General features: G+C 35.7%; 1 protein-coding gene across 1 annotated transcript in view; it reads left to right on the forward strand.

The window, feature by feature from the left end:
• The window catches only part of FNDC1 (fibronectin type III domain containing 1), a 425464-nt gene that overhangs the window by 396758 nt on the left and 6476 nt on the right, over positions 1-22230 (forward strand). Inside the window, 4 exon segments of the mRNA XM_053711170.1 lie at positions 2450-2529; positions 7633-7662; positions 15695-15856; positions 17442-17564. Of these exon segments, the coding sequence (XP_053567145.1) occupies positions 2450-2529; positions 7633-7662; positions 15695-15856; positions 17442-17564 (395 nt within the window).

A 22230-nucleotide genomic window follows, 5' to 3' on the forward strand; every position in this document is an offset into this window, starting at 1 on the left:
GCGAACTCTGCAGGTCCAGCAGTGTACTTGGCAGTGTGATGGGCTAAACAAACATCCCCCACGTCCTTAGTTAAAACAGCCGAATCTAGAAAGAGAAGTGTTGAGTCCGCAATGTTAGTATTCTGTTGCAGCTGGGTGAGAGGTATCTTATGCGGGTCTAGTGTGGGAAGGCAGGTCCGCATAATCACAGGGTTAACTTTTTGAAGACAGGGACTCTTAATAGCCTGGATGGTATCCCTTAATGTCTCATAGTTATAGAACAAACGGTCAAATGCCGGCACAAGAATTTCAAATATCTGCACGGCCATATGCTTTTCCGACTCCATTGCTCTGGGCAAAAAGTCAGTACAAAATCCCACGTGGGTTACTGTTAAGTAAAGTGACCTCCGGGGAAGAAGAGAGTGGATTCCTTCTATCCGCTGGTAATTCCAGGTCAGCTTCTCTGTCAAGGGAGATGCAGATGGCATGGAAGAAAGATGATGTGAAGGATATTAAGAAATGTTTTCTCCAGAGCAACAAAAGCATGCATCCATCTTCTAGAGCCGCCCACCGGAAGTCCCGCTTTTGCTATTTTCTTATAGCTACTTCTCGTTTTGTGAAGCTCAACAACCTTTTTCCGTACATCACAGCTATATTTCTTGGTCTTACCCATTGTGATGAATAACTAAGGGAAATTATCCTATCTGTTACCTCATATTTATACCCTGTGAAGCAGGAAATCATGATTGAACAATTCCCTGTTCCTAGTCACCCAGGTGTAATAAAAAATGTAAGATATCAATGGTAATATACTTCAAATATATATATACTATATATATATATATATATATATATATATATATATATATTTAGTATTAATTTATAGGGGTGCCAATAAATGTGCCACACATATGTTTAACAAAGATTTTTTTGGATAAAACTGTGTTGTGTTATCAAAAAAAAAAAATATATATATATATATATAAAATGGTTTATCTCAAAATTAAAAAAGAGATGTAATATTAGAGCTTGCTTAGACTTATCTCATGGAATGTCAGAGGTCTTACTTTCTCAATCAGAACCAAACCCATTTTACAACAACTAAAAACATGTGGCTACTGCAATTTTACATTAAAAAGTTGAGATGGGACTGGGTCAAGGAAATAATCTATGCACAATGTATTAAGACAAATAAGGAGTAGGGATTTTATTTTTAAAATCTCTGCAGTATAACATTAAAAACAAATTGTTGACGAGAGTTGAAGGTTTATTATAATCAAAATTTAAACTAAAGGTAAATTTTTTATGGAGACCAAAAGTTTTGGAGTTTGATTCAAGTTAGATTACTGGAATATACCAATTTGAATCTTAAAGTTGGAGGGGATTTTATTGTTTCCACAAATCCTTGTCATCATATACCTCTACTTATGTACCCAACACTATGGAATTTGGTGGTGCTCTACAAATGTCTACTGTGGCTGAGGGTTACTTGCCACCAGTCTTTTACAGGATCTTGTTAGAGTTGCTAAGCAGCATATGCTAAGATTATATTTTTTTAAAAACAATTAGCAAATTTCTACATATGAAATGAATGGGGGTAGAATTATGATTAACTACTGACAAACGTTTCATGCAATTGTAAAATGGAATAAGGAAGTATGTAAACTGAGTCAAGAAGATAAGCTGATATAGTGGTACAACAACTAAATAGTTTAATACTAACACCACCAATGGATATTTGGTCTAAGAGTTTATACTCAAAGGAAGATACAGTGAGCTGTTTAAGTTTGTCCCTTAGATTCTGGCTGAGAAGCACTGGCTTAAAGGGACAGTCTACTCTAGAATTTTTATTGTTTAAAAAGATAGATAATCCCTTTATTACCCATTCCCCAGTTTTGCATAACCAACACTGTTATATTAATACACTTTTTACCTCTGTAATTACCTTGATTTCAGTTCTTTTGACAGACTTGCAGTTTAGCAAATCATTGCTGACTCCTAGGTTACTCCACGGGAGTGAGCACAATGTTTTCTATATGGCACACATGAACTAGCGCTGACTAGCTGTAAAAAAATGTCCAAATGCACAGAGATAAGAGACGGCCTTGAAGGGCTTAGAAATTAGCATATGAGCCTACCTAGGTTAAGCTTTCAACAGAGAACAAAGCAAATTTGATGAGAAAAGTAAAATGGAAAATTGTTTATAATTTTATGCCCTATCTGAATCCTGACAGTTTCATTTTGATTAGACTGTCCCTTTAACAGTACATTTAAAATACTGATAAAATGTGCCATGGTTTTGTAAAATAGGAAAACGTTTATGTTCATATATATACTAACATCCCATTCAACACTAGTTTAAATGCTACAATTAATTCTTTTAAAATTGCTTTTTTATTCTGTTATATACAAACCTGTTCCCTATGAAGCATCAATTAATTAAGCTAATTTGTTTTATTTTTCTCTTTAGGTACTATTTCAAAGTACAAGCAAAGAATCCTTATGGATTTGGACCAGTGAGCCCCTATGTGTCATTTGTTACGGAGTCAGGTATTTATTTAATTAATAAATATTTCCAATCAGATTTGGATAAATGAGAAAAAACACTCACTTTGTTGTTGTCTTTGCATTTCCTTTAAAAAGCAAAAAGAGCAGTGCCTTTAATGAATAAACAAACAAATGATGATGCAACATAAAATTAGACATTTGTCTATTTGATACCTGGCATTCCCATCAGTGCAAAACCCACTGTCCAATACTGTTCACCCACCAATGTCCCTCTTTGTTGATTGACCTGTCTGTCAGCCAATAGGCAGGTAACTTTCACACTTGTTCTTGGCCAGCTCAGGCTCCTTTGTGAAATGGCTTAAAACAATGCCTCCCATTTTGCTTTCACTTCACTCTTGGTCAGCTTGCCTGTTGGTATGACTGCTTATCTACTTGCATTGTAATTTAATACTACCAGCCTGCCTACCTGCATTGTAATACTAGTAGGGTAGAGTAAAGGGAAAAAAGGAGACTAGGGGATGGATGTACAACTGTAAAACTAAGGGCAAGGTATGGGTAGAAAAGAAATGAAAAAAAAAATATGGAAAGTTAAAACAAAAAATATTGCTTTTTCGCTTTTAGTTGGCAAAATATATATACAGGGCTTGGAATTTCCAGTGGTCCCATACGATAGAAATTGCAGCGTATGACTTAGAAATTTGACTTTTTCCTATCTTTAACATTGAGTGGAGTAGTAACTTATTCCCTCTGGGCAAGTAGCTTTTAACCCCTGACTAGTAAACCATAGTGATATTTTCCTCCCCTGTGTGTGTGTGTGTGTATATATATATATAATATCTTTAGCTAGTTACCAGCTATAATAAAAATGATTATGTGCATATCACTGTAAAGGCACTGCTTTGGAGAAATCTAGCAACAGCAGATCAAACTCACGCTTTTAAACACCTCAAATGTCTAAATATTGCCTATATTTTATAAATGTCACTTTATAAATGCTGATTTGTGTTTGTTTGTTTTTTTGCAAAAGAAATAGCTGGATTTGCTCTTTGAAACCACAGCCCAACAAAATAGGCTTGGCTTGCTGACAGATGAGATCTCATTAACTTATCACTCAAATGCTAAATCACCCTACATGACGTGTTCCACTACAAACACACCACACAATCTCCCCATTGGTAACCACCTCCCCTACATAATTCATCATCACTTATATGTCCTATAAGAAACCAAAAATCTTCCCGTAGACTCATTGTCCAACTAAAACAATTTGCTTGGTGGTTAGCAAACTAATAATCAAAATAATAAATGTTATATACTTTTATTTATTTTTTAATTTGGGAAGTTCTCCTCTGAGAGATAAGTGATTGCTGTCTTATTGTAACATCTGAGTTTTTTTGGAAAAAGTAGAAAAGGGTTTTGATCATATTTAATACCCGAATTGTTGACACAAATGGGCTTGATTCTTAACAATAATTGAATTCATATTTTTCTCTAAGAAAACGTGCTCTGGAAAATGTTATCTAGCTACACGTTTGTCTTTGTTGTCCTCTTTTTACACATATTGTATTATATTAACATAAAGAACATAGAAAATGAATCTTTTACTTGTGCACAGTGTAACTCTTGCTTTGTCTGCAATGAGCCCACCTTCCTATATAACCTTTTTAACTCTCACTCCCTTAACCTTCTGCCTCTCACTTCATCATTTACGCCCTGCTTTGCTGCCTGCTCTCTCCCCATGTCACCTTTAAAGGAATAGGAAAGTGAAAATTAAACTTGCATGATTCAGATAGAGCCGGTTATTTTAAGACACTTTTAAATTCACTTCTATTTTCAAATGTGCTTCGTTCTCTTAGTATCCCTTGTTAAAAAATGAATACGCACATATCATAGACTAGTGGAAGCTGCTGCTTATTGGTGCCTGCACACATTTGTCTCTTGTGATTGGCTAAATATATATTTTCAGCTTCCTGTCAGTAGTACAATGCTGTCCCTTCAGCAATGGATAACAAGAAAATTAAGAAAATTTGATAATAGAATTAAATTAGAAAGTTGTTTAGAATTGTATGTTCTATCTGAATCATAAAATAACATTTTGGGGTTTACTATCCCTTTAATGAAACAGTAAAGTCAAAATTAAACTTCAACGATTTAGATAGATCATACAATTTTAAACACGTTTCCAATTTATATTTATTATCTATTATCTAGCTTTTTTCTCTTGGTATCTTTTCTTGAAAAGCATACCTAAATAGACTGAGGAGAAACAATACACTACTGAGAGCTGGCTGATGATTGGTGGCTTCCTCTTGTCATTTTTTTTACTGATGTATTCAGCCAGCACTACTGCTCTTTCAACAAAGAACACCAAGAGAATGAAGCACATTTGAAAATAGAAGTAAACTGAAATGTTGTTTAAAATTGTATACCCTGTCTGAATCATGAAATAAAAAATGTTAAGTTTCCTGCCCCATCTCCTCCCATACATTGGGCTAAATTTACCGAATCATGTCTACTCAACATCGCTAAATGCAGACAGCATACGCTGTCGGCATTTATCATTGCACAAGCATTTCTAGTGAAATGCTTGTGCAATGCTGCCCCCCCCCCTGCTCACCTGCGGCCAATCGGCCACTAGCAGGGGCTGTAAATCATCCAGATTGTATTAGATCGGGATGATTTCAATGGTGGCGGACAGGTTAAGGAGCAGCGTTTTTACAACCACTGCTTCTTAACTTCCGTTTCAGGAGAGCCTAAAACGATGGGCCTTCGAAGCAGCAGACGCTGCTTAATAAATGGAGCCCATCATGTTCCCTTGAAGTTTATGTGATTTGTTTATTCTCTCCCCTTTCTTTATGTATTGCTGTTTTATTTTGTCTTCCCAGGTCATCAACACATTTCTCTTGGTTACTTCGCAGTCGGGCTACCTTACTTTCCCTTCTCTGATATCTTAATTGTATTATTCCTGCTGGGCAGTCCCAGTGCCCCTGAAGGAGTCTTAGCTTCTCCAACTTAATTCCTTCTAGGGCTATTCTTCAACTCATCAAGATGCCACTTGTTTAACACAACTCCCTGTTTTCTCTTTCTGACCACCATTTTTATATACAACATCACAACACCTCTTGCTCTCTGACCACTGCATACATAATCAGATCTCACAACTGAAATCTAGTGATTCACAACGTCTCTCAAACCTACTAGGATCCCTTCTCTCTCAGTCTTCAGGGCAGTTCCTCTCTCATAGCTTCACACAAAAAGTTCAAACTTTGATGCCATGGACTCCAGTGGATGCTGCTTTGGAGCCCTTGCCAGTCAAGCTCGCTCATATGATTTAGATAAATCATCCCAAATACATTTTTTTGGGGTTGATTGACGGGTCGGATGAGAGCAGGTGGCAGCTTTGCACAAGAAAGTCCTTGTGCAATAGTACATGCAGGCAGTGAATGTATAGCATCTTCTGCCCCTTTCTGCAAAGGTGGGTGTACAGGTTTCTAAGTTAGGACCTTTATACACCCTTGGATTAGTACATGGGGCTAATAAGCCATACTATGTCCACACCTTCTGACCTTGACCCTTAGACCCACACTGCTTGTGTTCCTTGAATTATTTTATGCACTCCAAGTTTATGCTATGCTCCTACTATTTATTATCCTGTGCACCTACTTTTATGCAGTCTCTAAGCATAACTATTTTTCAACTCTTTCTTCTAACCTCAAACATCTATGATCCACATATAGTGCCGTCCTCTGCCCACTTCTATCTCTTATTACATCTTCCTCTTGACATTGCTAATACAGGCACACCTCGTTTTATAGTTTATTGCTCTTTTTACAAATTGAAGGTTAGTGGCAACCTTGTGCCAAGCAAGTCTATAGGCGCCATTTGTCCAACATATATACACAAATAACACATAAATGCAACTGTATAAACATGTATACACATCTATTTTTACACACCACAAGCAAAAGGATTATGACTCACTGAAGGCTCAGATAATGGTTATCATTTTTTAGCCATAAAGTATATAATGTACATTGTTTTGTAGACATAATGCTATTGCCCACGTAATAGACTACAATACAGTATCAATATTACTTGTATATGCACTGAGAAACAAAAACATGAGTGTGACTCACTTTATTGCTATATTCGCTTTATTGAGGTGGTCTGAAACTGAACCCGCAGTATCTCAGAGTTACGTCTGTACTTCAAAAACAAAATAGACTACAAAACAGCTGGTCTCTCTAATCATATACCAGTTCATTTAGTGATTCCCTTATAATTGTCATATTTTCTTTAATATTGGGATTTCTTTTTTTTATCAGTTTAATAATTGTATTAAAGGGACACTGAACCCAATTTTTTCTTTCTTGATTCAGATAGAGCATGCAATTTTAAGCAACTTTCTAATTTACTCCTATTATCACATTTTCTTCATTCTCTTGGTATCTTTATTTGAAATGCAAGAAAGTAAGTTTAGATGCCGGCTCATTTTTGGTGAACAACCTTAGTTGTTCTTGCTGATTGGTGGATAAATTCATCCACCAATATAAAAGTGCTGTCCAGAGTTCTAAAACAAATAAAAATAGCAAGAGAACGAAGGACAATTGATAATAGGAGTAAATTACAAAGTTGATTGAAATTGCATGCTCTATCTGAATCACAAAAGAAAAAAATTTGGGTTCAGTGTCCCTTTAACTTTAAGTGAAACATTCTAAATACAGACTTTGTTTATAGTCAGCATTTTTTTTTTTTGAGTACTTTTTTAATAATGGAAAACCTCTTGTGTAGGGAACTATATGACAGAGTTGTTTTAAATAACAGTTTGCACTGAATAAAAGATGTAAAGGAAAGAAAAAAAATACTGAGTATAAGCGAATGTGGTAGAGGGAGTTAAAATGACAATTGGATCTGCTGTTATGAAAAAAATGACAGGGACTGGCAAATACAGTTACTTTATTGGTTTTATAGCCTTTTGTGTTCTCTTACTCTTTAATGAAAACTTAATTTCAATGTACTCAGCATCAACATTAATTAAAAATACATTTATTTTAACTGGTAGTAATAAATGAAATATGTATCATATTTACTATAATCTACAAGTAATAAAATGTATTTAATTTTGCATTTATATTGTTTCCACAGATAACCCTCTGCTTATTGTGAGACCCCCAGGTAAATCCTATTAGTTTCTTAACATTTGCTTTGGGAAGATATCGTTGTAGGGAAAAATGTCTTAAATATTTACAACAAATATGAATGTGCCAAAGTAATAATATACAACCTCAGAATATACAAGTACCTAATCTTTCCATGGATCACAATTTCGTTTGAATACATCACTATTTATTATGGGGTGAAAAGTGTTTCTAGTTATTTATAAACATAGATTAAAAGTGGAGCGAAATCGATAGTGCAGGTTATGTTATTCATATCATGTCCCTGTGCACACTCTAGTATTACAAGTAACATTGTAGATGAGGTTGAAAAAAAGACAGTCCATCGAGTTCAACCTATACAAATCTTAATATACTTACAAAAAGAGCTCCAGTTGATCTTAAATTGATCTTATTAAAAAGGTGACCCATTTATCACAAGCAATCATATCTCTGCATTCTTTTTCTAGCCAGAAATGTATCAAAACTATTTTAAATGTATCTAAAGTATTGGCATTTACTATATCCTTTGGTATTGAGTTCCACAATTGTATTGCTCTTACAGTGAAAAAACGTTTTAGTTGCAGGAGATTAAGGGGGGTAGTTATCAAGCCGTCTACTTTTCTGGCTTTGCCGGCCCAATACGCCCGCCTAAGCTCGCCTACCTTCGCCGCCGCGGACCTGAAAAAATATGCCTAAGTTATCAAATAAAGCTGTCAAAAAGTCGCAGGGCGATGAGCAGCGGACTGTGACAGTTATCACTCATCCGATCTCGCTGCCCTTCGGCTTTTTCCCAGCTTTATTGCTAGCCTGTCACTAAGCACTCACACTAAACTACACTGTTCTACCCCCTATACCGGCGCCCCCGGAGCCTCCCGCAACTCAATAAAGTTACTAACCCCTAAACCGCCGCTCCTAGACCCCGCCGCAAGTCTTATAAATGTATTAACCCCTAAATTGCCGCTCCTAGACCCCGCCGCAAGTCTTATAAATGTATTAACCCCTAAACCGCCGCTCCTAGACCCCGCCGCAAGTCTTATAAATGTAGTAACCCCTAAACCGCCGCTCCCGGACACCGCTGCCACCTACAGTATACCTAGTAACCCCTATCCTGCCCCCCACTACGCCGCCGCCACTGTAATAAAATAATTAACCCCTAAACCTAAGTCTAACCCTAACGCCCCCCTAACTTAAATATTAATTAAATAAATCTAAATAAATTAACTCTTATTAACTAAATGAATCCTATTTAAAACTAAATACTTACCTTTAAAATAAACCCTAATATAGCTACAATATAAATAATAATTATATTCTAGCTATCTTAGGATTTATTTTTATTTTACAGGTACCTTTCAATTTATTTTAACCAGGTACAATAGCTATTAAATAGTTATTAACTATTTAATAGCTTACCTAGCTAAAATAAAGAGAAATGTACCTGTGAAATAAATCCTAACCTAAGTTACAATTACACCTAACACTACACTATACTTTAATAAATTATTCCTATTTAAAACTAAATACTTACCTGTAAAATAAACCCTAAGATAGCTACAATATAATTAATAATTATATTATAGCTATCTTAGGATTTATATTTATTTTACAGGTATCTTTGTATTTCTTTTAGCTAGTTAGAATAGTTATTAAATAGTTAATAACTATTTAATAACTACCTAGCTAAAAGAAATACAAAATTACCTGTAAAATAAATCCTAACCTAAGTTACAATTAAACCTAATACTACACTATCATTAAATTAATTAAATAAACTACCTACAAATAACTACAATTAAATACAATTGCATAAACTAACTAAAGTACAAAAAATAAAAAAAGCTAAGTTACAAAAAATAAAAAAATAAGTTACAAACATGTTAAAAATATTACAACAATTTTAAGCTACTTACACCTAATCTAAGCCCCCTAATAAAATAACAAACCCCCCCAAAATAAAAAAATTCCCTACCCTATTCTAAATTAAATAAATTTCAAAGCTCTTTTACCTTACCAGCCCTTAAAAGGGCCATTTGTGGGGGCATGCCCCAAAGAAAACAGCTCTTTTGCCTGTAAAAGAAAAATACAACCCCCCCCCAACATTAAAACCCACCACCCACATACCCCTAATCTAACCCAAACCCCCCTTACAAAAACCTAACACTAATCCCCTGAAGATCATCCTACCTTGAGTCGTCTTCACTCAGCCGAGCCACCGATGGAACTGAAGAGGACATCCGGAGCGGAAGAAGTTAATCCTCCAAGCGGCGCTGAAGAAATCTTCCATCCGATGAAGTCATCATCCAGGCGGCGCTGAAGAAAAGTCTTCGATCCGGCCGATGTCATCTTCAAAGAGGCGCTGAAGAGGTCTTCTATCCGAGCGAAGTCATCTTCCAAGCCGGGTCTTGAATCTTCCTTCCGCCGACGCGGAACCACCTTCTTCACCGACGGACTACGACGAATGACGGCTCCTTTAAGGGACGTCATCCAAGATGGCGTCCCCTCAATTCCGATTGGCTGATAGGATTCTATCAGCCAATCGGAATTAAGGTAGGAAAATCTGATTGGCTGATGGAATCAGCCAATCAGATTCAAGTTCAATCCGATTGGCTGATCCAATCAGCCAATCAGATTGAGCTCGCATTCTATTGGCTGATCGGAACAGCCAATAGAATGCAAGCTCAATCTGATTGGCTGATTCCATCAGCCAATCAGATTTTTCCTACCTTAATTCCGATTGGCTGATAGAATCCTATCAGCCAATCGGAATTGAGGGGACGCCATCTTGGATGACGTCCCTTAAAGGAGCCGTCATTCGTCGTAGTCCGTCGGTGAAGAAGGTGGTTCCGCGTCGGCGGAAGGAAGATTCAAGACCCGGCTTGGAAGATGACTTCGCCCGGATAGAAGACCTCTTCAGCGCCTCTTTGAAGATGACATCGGCCGGATCGAAGACACTTCTTCAGCGCCGCCTGGATGATGACTTCATCGGATGGAAGATTTCTTCAGCGCCGCTTGGAGGATTAACTTCTTCCGCTCCGGATGTCCTCTTCAGTTCCATCGGTGGCTCGGCTGAGTGAAGACGACTCAAGGTAGGATGATCTTCAGGGGATTAGTGTTAGGTTTTTGTAAGGGGGGTTTGGGTTAGATTAGGGGTATGTGGGTGGTGGGTTTTAATGTTGGGGGGGGTTGTATTTTTCTTTTACAGGCAAAAGAGCTGTTTTCTTTGGGGCATGCCCCCACAAATGGCCCTTTTAAGGGCTGGTAAGGTAAAAGAGCTTTGAAATTTATTTAATTTAGAATAGGGTAGGGAATTTTTTTATTTTGGGGGGGTTTGTTATTTTATTAGGGGGCTTAGATTAGGTGTAAGTAGCTTAAAATTGTTGTAATATTTTTAACATGTTTGTAACTTATTTTTTTATTTTTTGTAACTTAGCTTTTTTTATTTTTTGTACTTTAGTTAGTTTATGTAATTGTATTTAATTGTAGTTATTTGTAGGTAGTTTATTTAATTAATTTAATGATAGTGTAGTATTAGGTTTAATTGTAACTTAGGTTAGGATTTATTTTACAGGTACATTTCTCTTTATTTTAGCTAGGTAAGCTATTAAATAGTTAATAACTATTTAATAGCTATTGTACCTGGTTAAAATAAATTGAAAGGTACCTGTAAAATAAAAATAAATCCTAAAATAGCTAGAATATAATTATTATTTATATTGTAGCTATATTAGGGTTTATTTTAAAGGTATTTAGTTTTAAATAGGATTCATTTAGTTAATAAGAGTTAATTTATTTAGATTTATTTAATTAATATTTAAGTTAGGGGGGCGTTAGGGTTAATGTTAGACTTAGGTTTAGGGGTTAATAATTTTATTACAGTGGCGGCGGCGGCGTAGTGGGGGGCAGGATAGGGGTTAATAAATTTATTATAGGTGGCGACGGTGTAGGGGGGGAAGATTAGGGGTTAATAAATTTATTATAGGTGGCGACGGTGTAGGGGGGGCAGGATAGGGGTTAATACATTTAATATAGGTTGCGGCGGGTTCAGGGAGCGGTGGTTTAGGGGTTAATACATTTATTATAGTTGCGGTGGGCTCCGGGAGCGGTGCTTTAGGGGTTAATATGCATAGAGTAGCTTGCGGTGGGCTCCGGGAGCGGCGGTTTAGGGGGTAATAACTTTATTTAGTTGCGGCGGTGTAGGCGGGACAGATTAGTGGTGTTTAGACTCGGGGTACATGTTAGGGTGTTAGGTGTAGACAGCTCCCATAGAAATCAATGGGATGTCTGTCAGCAGCGAACTTGTACTTTCGCTATGGTCAGACTCCCATTGATTCCTATGGGATCCGCCGCCTCCAGGGGTGGCGGATTGAAATCCAGGTACGCTGGGCCGTAAAAGTGCCGAGCGTACCTGCTAGTTTTTTGATAACTAGCAAAAGTAGTGAGAATGTGCCGCACTTGTGTGAGGAACATCTGGAGTGACGTAAGAATCGATCTGTGTCGGACTGAGTCCGGCGGATCGATGCTTACGTCACAAAATTCTACTTTTGCCGGTCTCGAGCCTTTGATAACTAAGGCGAATCAGCCTCGCCACAAATACGCTGCGGAATTCCAGCGTATTTGAGGTTGACGGCTTGATAACTAGGCCCCTAAATCTCCTTTTCTCCAGCCTTAAATTGTGTTTTCTTGTCACAAACAATTTTCTTGGAATAAAAAGAGCTTCCACCATCTCTGTATATTGGCCTTGAATATATTTATATAAAGTAATTATGTCGCCTCTCAAGCGCCTTTTTTCCAAAGCAAACAAACCCAGTTTGGCTAGCCTCTCCTCATAGCTTAAATTCTCCATTCCTCTTATTAGTTTTGTGGCCCCAAAGAATGGTAAAATAAAAAGATTTACCAGAGAATCTTAATCTGGCCAACATTTTTCTTAGCGCGCCCTATACTTTCAATGGATAGCGCAAGGTGCGCTGCTATCTCTCAAATTACGTGTATTACAAGCTCAGTTGTGATTTACACACGTTGGGACAGCACGAGTTCATAGCTCACACAAAGAGGAAGAAAAAAGTTGCATAAAACAACAACATAAAAACATGTAAATTTACAGTTACACTCATATAAACATTGTCTAAAATTATAAAAAAAAATGTTTTGTCTAATTAATTATTTTTTTAAATACATATTTATATAATCAGATCAGATTCATATAGATATATAGGCATAAATATGTATTTTACATTAATATATATTTTATAATAAAAAGTACATTATTTTCTATGTGAAGAACATAGGAATGTAAAATATGCGTAAAGCGCATTTGGGTTTGCAACTCAGGACTAATGCGGTCAGGTTAGCTCAATTGCTATCTTCATTGCGTGCTCTTGAAATATTAAATATAAAGTATTAAAAAATGTTAAAAATAATTTAAAAATTATTATACATACTGTAAAAAATATAAATATAAATGGGAACAGAGAACACACACCACTTGATTCGAAAATACAGCTTTATTGCACCCACACACGACATTATAATTCCATTATTTGTATACCATACTTCTTTTACTCGATTAGACTGCACATTTTTTCAAGGGACAAATTCTGTTGACATGTTCTGTTTATGGTTCCTGTCCTTTGAGCAACAGGTAGATTGTTGAGACAGTACACTGGAATATACCTGTAGAGTGAAAATGTATCATTATGAGTCTTATTTTAATAATTAACCATATATGTATATTGTTACGTTGCATTTAAAACTTAATACAAATAATTATACAGTGTATATATAACATATATATATATATATATATATATATATATATATATATATATATAGACTATAGATAGATAGATAGATAGATAGATAGATAGATAGATAGATAGATAGATAAATAGATTCTATGTATTATTTAGAATATTTTAGAGTATGTATAGTCATTTTGAAGAATTAATATTATTTTTTACTAATTTATATTTAATATTTTAAGAACGCACATTGAAGATAGCATTTATTTTTGTAAACAGACCCGACTGTGTTAGTCCTAAATTGTCAACTGCGATGCACGTTAAACATATTTTACAGTCCTGCTATATTTTGCACATTATTCCATATATATTATTCCATATATATCTGATACTGTTCATGTAAAATACATATCTATACCTATTTATCTATAGGAATAGATATATAGGTATTTATATATATAAATATGTATATATGAAATATGTGTATACAAATATATATAGGGATAGATATACAGGTATATATATATATATATATGTATATATGAAATATGTGTATACAAATTTATATATATAGAAAGTATTACATTGTTCTGTATGTAAAGAACATTGAAATGTGACATTTACATAACGCGCGAGTATAGTTCTTAATTTTTTTCCAGTTTGGGCTCTCCATTGACTTCTGTGAGGAAAATACGTTAATGCGGTTGTGAAACCTACATGCGCCAGCTTTTTACTTTCAACTCTTAATACGAGCGCAATACGGGGCTCCCAAAAAGTTTCCATCTATTAAAGTTAACACCAATTGAATGGTTACACGTTTTACACTTCAAATTTAACACCAGCTATGTGAACTCAGTCTTAGCAGGTACATGTTGTCAAATATATATATATATATATATAAATAAAAGTTGTGAGCATATAATTTACAAAAGTTTCCAATTTAATTCTATTATCAAATTTGTTTCGGTCCCATGATATTATGTGTTGAAAAGATACCTAGGTAGCCATCTGAAGCACTACATGGCACGAAATAGAGCTGCCATTTAGTGCTCTTGCAAATGGATAACATTCCTGCAAAACTGCTGCCATACAGTGATCCAGAAACATACACGCTCCTAAGCGTACATCCATGCTTTTCAACAACAAAAGAACAAAGTAACATTGTAATAGAAGTAAATTAGACAATTGTTTAAAATCACATGCTCTATCTGAATCACAAAAGACAAATTTTGGGTTTCATATCCCTTTAAGTTCTATTAGCAACAATGTTCCTAGCAAATTGACTATTTTGTATGCTTTCCAACTGCCCTAATATTTGTGAGCATGTCCATAAGTGTCTCACTGATTCTGTCCTCTATGCATAAACCAATCCAAATATAAAAGCTAGATATGTGCGATTCGTTTCGGATCGATTCGGAAATTCGTCCGAATTCAGTAAATTCGGAGATTCGGATCGATTCGAATTTCTGAATTAAAATAGTGCCGAATCTACGAATAAATCCGAATTAGTTCGGATTTATTCGGTAGATTCGGATGGCAATGGATTACACTAGTATTGTACAGTATATTAGGTTATATCACTCTGCTATGGGTTACACCTAATATACAGTACATAATACTAGTCTAATACACAGCATATCCCACCTAACACATACCGAAATTCTGAATTTCCGAACCGAATCCAGACGAATTTATTCGAATCCGAATGAATCCGAAACAAATCCGAAACTAATTCATTCAAATTTTTCCAAATTCGAATCGATCCGAACCGAAATTAAAAAAAATCCGAATCGATCCAAACCGAAACAAATTTTTCGATCATGCACAAATCTAATAAAAGCTAGTCATGGATTCCTCAGTAAAATCAACAAACCTACTAGCCAGGATAAGTGTTCTTGACAATAGGATAATTTCCAAGCTGTGATAACACACAAATAAAACACAATAAAGACCCCATTACAAACTTTTTGCTGTGTGAAAACATCAATTTAACTTGGATGACGTTTGGCTTCCTTTGTATGGAATTTCAATTGATTAGAAGCATTCTGCTTGAATTAGTTTTAAGCCACCACCACAGTTACATCTGGCATAAGCCCAGATCAATCTGGTTTTAATATCTCTATACTGGGTAAACACATGAACAACTATGAGAAACAAGCTTTATTGTTCAGACCTACATGACTTACAAATTTAGGCAGCAAATGCAAAATGAAATCTTGTTAACTTATTCAGTATTGATTGTGACAGCCTTTTGTTTGTATATTTTCTCATATTGTGTTCATATTTAAGTTTTGTTTGTTTGTTTTTAAGGTGGCGAACCAATTTGGATCCCGTTTGCTTTCAGACATGATACTAGTTTCACAGGTTGCCAGGGGAAACAATATGTTAAGCGAACATGGTACAGAAAGTTTGTTGGCGTTGTCCTTTGTAATTCTCTGAGATACAAGATTTATCTTAGTGACAGTCTAAAAGGTAATATGTTATTTTTTTTAAACATTTTTAAATTTGAGTTTGTTTTAGATAATGCTTTAAACATTTTTACATTTGTATATGAGCTAGAAATGTACTTTTCATAAAGAAAAATAGAAAAAATTGTTTAATCAAATTTTAAAACATCAGTATTCTAAGAAAAATATCCTTACTTGACATAGAATAGAAAATATATTCAAAACCACCCCGCTCAGGTGAAATGAGCTAAGAAGTCTCTTTGGTACAGCAAGGCCCTTAAAATAAATTAGAACATAAATTTTATTTTGAGAAATGTTTCTTGCTATATAGTTTTCTTTTAAATAACTTCTTTCTGTATCACATAAAGAAGTTCAATACAAGGGCCTCTATTTATCAAGGTCTGGCGGACCTGATCCGACACTGCGGATCAGGTCCGCCAGACCTCGCTGAATACCGCGAGCAATACGCTCGCCGTATTCAGCATTGCACCAGCAGCTCACAAGAGCTGCTGGTGCAACACCGCCCCCTGCAGACTCGCGGCCGATCAGCAGGGGGGTGTCAATCAACCCGATTGTACTCGATCGGGTTGATTTCCGGCGATGTCTGTCGGCCTGCTCAGAGCAGGCGGACAGGTTATGGAGCAGCGGTCTTTGTGACCACTTCTTCATAACTTGTGTTTCTGGCGAGTCTGAAGACTCGCCAGAAACACGGCCCTTCAAGCTCCGTACGGAGCTTGATAAATATGGGCCATTGTCTAAAAAAATCTAAAGGGGCTGCTTCACTGTGCAACCTTCTTGTATAAACATGGTGGCAGGCTTTTTTTCATACAAAGCATTGTAGTGGCCATCTTGGAAACCATGGTATTATATTTGTAAAGGCAAATCCATACACTTTGTGTGATCTCCCCCCAAATACAGGCCTCTCAAAAAGGGGCCCAACATGATGCAGATGCATGATGTGGAGCACTGACCCCCTGTATCAATGCCACTACGGATTGCTGAGCTAAATGGGCCCCCTATATGTATGGGCCAGTCTTAAGTGAAACCTCTGAGACCCCTGTAGTTGCACCCCTGGGCTTAAGATTGTTACGTGCAACAGCAATAAAGCTTTTACAGGTATTACCAATCAATCAAATTTCCTCATTAATTGACAGCAACTTCTCAAAATTTATTTAAATACCTTTTTTAAAAAGGGAAAAAAAAGCTTGTTTAAATAATACAGGTAAATGTGTAAAGTATATGATCTTTCAATGCTTTCTCTGGTCTACTTTGATAAAGGGCTCCATTTATAAAGCTGCGGAGTGTATTAAGGCTTCTGCTATCTAACCTCTTCAACAGTTCTGAGGTTAGAGATTAAAATCACCACGGTCTGATTAGTTGTATGAGAGCAGGGGACGTTATTGTGCAGTCAGTGTACTGGTGATGGGTGCATTGCTGCTGTGGAGCATGTGCGGATAGGTTACCTGTCTGGGAACTTTGTCTGCCTGCAGCTTCGTAAGTGAGGTCTTTGGGTTCTAGAAACCATTCAAATATTAAAGCTATACATGATATCAATTTAAATTCATTTTGACAAAGTATTTTATATGAGTGTGTATTTTATTTTATTTTAGATACATTTTACAGCATAGGTGACAGCTGGGGCAGAGGAGAGGATCATTGTCAATTTGTAGACTCATACATGGAAGGAAGAACAGGACCGATGAATGAAGTCAACATAATGCCAACAATTGATGGTAAACCCTAAACTTATCTCTTTTAAAGGAATTTCAAGAATAGCTTCCTTCGCCATTAAAAAAAAATAACATTACGATTCCATTAAAAACCTAAGATGGCAAACAACATCATCTGATTCCAAATCAAAGGGGGGCAAATCCCCAAAGTTAGACACATTTTGTTATTATTAGAGCTTTTTAATGACAAACCTACCTTTTTAACACATAGTTTTCTTTTCTTTGTCTTTGGTTTAAAAAAAAAAATGCATTGAAGGGACATTAAATTTATATCAGTTAAACACAATTAAGCACTAAATTGTCAAATAAATGTTTTAAATTAATTTATACTAGCACAGCTTACAAAGTTTTGAAAATCCAGAGCAGTTCAGGAATATATCTCTTGAAAAGCCATATTTCTGGTCTCCAAGTTTAGGGGGATATGAGCTAAACATTATTATATGTACATACTGTATATATGCTGTGCTGCCCTAGACACTGGGAAATCAGCTTCATTCTTGGCCCTAACACTTTTTGTTCATGTTTTTCAAATAATTTTCTCACAATGGAGGCCATTGCCACACGAATGTGTCATGCATTCCTATCCTACTAAACACCAAGGGATTTGTAATAAAAATTAGTAAATAAAAGATCTGGAAAATTATGCTTTGGAATGACTCATTAAAATGTGCTACCTCCCCTAAATACTGCATCACTAGGCACAGACCTAGTTGGGCTAGGCCAAAAATATGCCTTTGCCTTTGAACAAGCAAACTTTTTAGTTACTTGCAGCAAAAGTATGCACCATAAATAATAATTCTCAGTTAAAGGGATATTAAAGTAATTTCTTTCATATAGGTGGTGAGAGACCACAATTTATTACTCATTTGAATTACTCTTCACAACACCAAGAACTCTAACAAAAAAAACCTCCCACCTCACCAGTACCTCAGCCTTGTCTTTTCCTCCGCTGGAGGTGGTCGTAGAATGAAGATGTGCATTTGATTTTTCATTGAGAGGGGTTTTCAAGTCGAGTTGAGGCACGTTTCTCCTCAGAGTATATGGAGTATTGGAAGTGACATATATTTCACCAGTGGGGATTTAGTCAAAAACCTTGCCATGAGTGTCACAGGGACTTTTATATTTGCCTCTGCCTGTTGGTTCATCAATATACTCCTATTCCAGTTCCTCTACTGATATGCTTTCAGTAGTGGTCTTGGCTTCCTACTGGTTGCCTCCAGTAGCAGAGTGCCTTTGGGTAAGTACTATATTTTTATTTACTTGGCACTCTATAAGCCGTTTAGGTTATCACTATATATATTGTTATATATGAACATAGCCTTTGGACAGTTATATATATGTTGTTATTTGATATTTCCCCTTTTAAAGTTTTAATATGTAATTTTCAATCACGTCATTCTTTTTTTTTCCTCGCATGCAGATTTTTTTATGGCATGTGCGCACTTTTTGGCTCCCTTTTCTGTTATATATGTAAGTTTGATGCGCGCCTCCCTTTACGTGTGTGCTGTCTGGATGCAAGATGTACTTGTCTTATATTAGTGATTTTTCAAATTGCAAGTTCTTAAGATTTTTTTTTATAAGGTGTAAGTGTCTCCCTTTGTTCAAGAGCTCTTTTAATGGGAATATTATCATTTAACTTTGTTTTCTGCATTGAACTTTATTGTTGTTTTTTTTGACAGTTAAGGAACCTTGTAATTCTGTCCCTAAATATGTCTTTGAAGATGGGTCATTTGAACATTTTACTACCAGTATTAAATGTTCATATTGTTATATGCTGAGGTATATCCTTTAGAAATATTTTATTAATGTTTTAATGCATTCTCACTATTACTACTACTGTTCTTGCTTCAAAGGGTATTATTGCTCCTTCTGTTTGTTCCTTACAGGAAGAATATACTACTTTTTCTCCTGAAATTATTAACTTAATTTGAACTGCTAGATTAACTTCCCAGACCTGAAGATATAAATAAATACTGTTATTATATTTCTCCTTGAATGGAAATTAACAGGTGAAAGTAAATAGCAGATTCAAATACAGCAGGCAGTGAGACATATAGAGATGGTAAAGTGATTTCTGATAGAAAACTATTCTGCACAGATACCTCACACCACTTGCTACAGAGTTCTAGAATATTCTGTTATATTCTACATTGAAAATAAGTTCATTGTGTAATGTAGGCATGTTTAACAAAACAAATGTTGTGTCATACGACATTAAAACAGTGAAGATGTAGTCATAGCTAAACACAGCCTGGTACTAAAACACATTCAATAGGGAGGAGGGGGATTGTGTGTAAGTGAATCTGTAATTCTAGAAATTACCAGAAAGTGACTATAACCAAATACATCCATATTGCGTATACACATCAGCCATATTGGCTTTATTCTCTATCAGAACAACAATGCTAAAGTGATGGTGACCCTGCCTCTTTCAACTAAGCGTAAATGTCAGTACAGAATTTACATTCTTTCTAGTTATGAGGCTACTGTGTCCTCAGAGGGGGTAGTATGTATTTGTTGATCATGAGTCTTTTTACTGACACCCTTTTATTTCATTTTATGTTAAACATATTATTATTCTTTATTTATAAAGTAAAGTAAATGATAATCTTTTTAAGGGAATTTTAGCTTTCTTACTTACTTACTTTAAAGGTTACATGATCCTTAAGTAGATGGGGATACACCAGTAAAATGCTATATACTTTTTAACCACTTGGTGTGTTTCTTGTCCCTATTGCAGTTTCTAAGATTATATCCAGAAATTAGACTAAGTCATGTATTCCTTTATTTATTATCAAGGTTTCTATTATTGAGCTTTTGGAAGCTAGCCCCAAAATGATTGGGGCCATTTTTATTCTGGCTATGGGCTAGATTAAGAGTGGAGCACTAACAGTTACGTGTGAGGGAAAAGGGGTTTATCACGGGTGTTTGTGCGTGTCGGGTTTTTCACTCGTATTATAAGTTGAAAATAAAACGCGATCACTTGAGCGTTTTTTAAGTTAACGCTTGTTGGGAAAGCGTGACCTCTGTGCTCTGGTTAACTGTTTCTTAAAAAAAAAAAGTGTCACAAAACACATAAAAAATACATTACAAAGTAATAACACCATCTAATAAAAATTAATTAATAAAAAAATACTGCACAAAAAAAGTTATGAGGGTTTAAAGATATGAAGTTTCAGGTGTTAGAAAAAAAAGGCAGGCTTTTACAAAGAGATACATACATTTGTATGTCTAAATATGTATGTGTGTATATATATATATATATATATATATATATATATATATATATACATGTTTATATGTGTGTACATATGTTTTCATATGTGTATATATGAATGAATAGCCTGAGGAAACAGCCCTACAGAGGCTGAGAAACGCGTCACGTGTTTTAATAAAGATACTGTATTTACACTTGCTGCTGTGGTGGATTCTGTTACATTATTTTTGGAGAGATTAGAGCATTTCCAGTCCTTTGCTGTGGAGATCAGTCAGCTGTGCGGCTGTGAAGTCCCAGCTTGCCTTTATTGCACATGCAGATGTTTTCCTTTCTGTAAGTGCAATTACTCCATACCTTTTTGTCCCTGTATTTGCTGTACTGGGCTATGTTTTTTTTTGCTCTTTATCCCTACATAGGTATTCGGGGGAACTTTTTAAGGAGCTTTTGGCTTGAATCCCAGTCAATTGGACACAGTGAGTTGGACTACTTTAAAGTCCCATCAGCACCATTGAGTGCATCACACTTGTGAGTACATTACTTGCATTATTCATATTACCCTTTGTTTTAGTGGTACTAGGCCATTGTGGCGCCTCTGTTTCCTTTTTACAGATCATCTTTCACCAGGATTTGACCGTCCTTTGACAGAGTGCTGCCTCATTTTGGATGATATGGACTTTATGTTTGTTGTGTATTTGTTTATTGATAGATGTTTTATTATTAGGTAGGAAGCGCCCCCTATGGGATAAATTGGTACTTTTATTACATTTTTATTCCAGGCTAAATGCCAAGATTTGGCAGGAAGAACTTTGGTCCAGCTTGTTCCTGCAGTATTTTGTATGCAGATCTGGTTCTGTTTTCTAGTTTCTCTCCTTGGCTGCTTATTTTGCATCCAGACCCTCTATTTTAATGTCCTTCTTTCTATCTCTACTCTTGTTCTCTTGGCTTGATGGCATGGGGATACAATCAGCAACCCTTTAAACTATTTGTTCAGTTATTGAGCTTCTTATACAGGCTTGTAAGTCTGTGACTAGGAGAATTGTTCTTTAAAGGTCTGGTGTTCTTGGTGTTCAAATCAAGTTTTTTGCCTTTTTTGAATTTCTATTTTTACAAGATGGTTTGGATAAGGGTTTATCCACCAATTCTTCTGAAGGGTCTGTTTTCTGTCCTTTTTAGTTATGTTCTCTAATCTTTCTGACATTCATGGTTTAGTCTAAGCCTGGCCTAGAATTTAGCCTGTTATTATCATTTTTTCATCTTTGGTCTTGAGGAGTTTGCAGGTTCCTCCTTTTGGGCCTATGGATATTAAACTTCTTTCTGGAAGTTTTGTTTTGTTTAGCTATTTCATCTGTTAAACAAGTTTCTACTCTTTACTGTGTTCCTGTTTATCTTTTTCTTCTTTATGATAAGGTTATATTTTCTGACTATATACGCTGGGACATTGTTGTCCCTACT

The sequence above is a fragment of the Bombina bombina genome, chromosome 4 (assembly GCF_027579735.1).
Source record: "Bombina bombina isolate aBomBom1 chromosome 4, aBomBom1.pri, whole genome shotgun sequence".
NCBI lineage: Eukaryota > Metazoa > Chordata > Amphibia > Anura > Bombinatoridae > Bombina > Bombina bombina.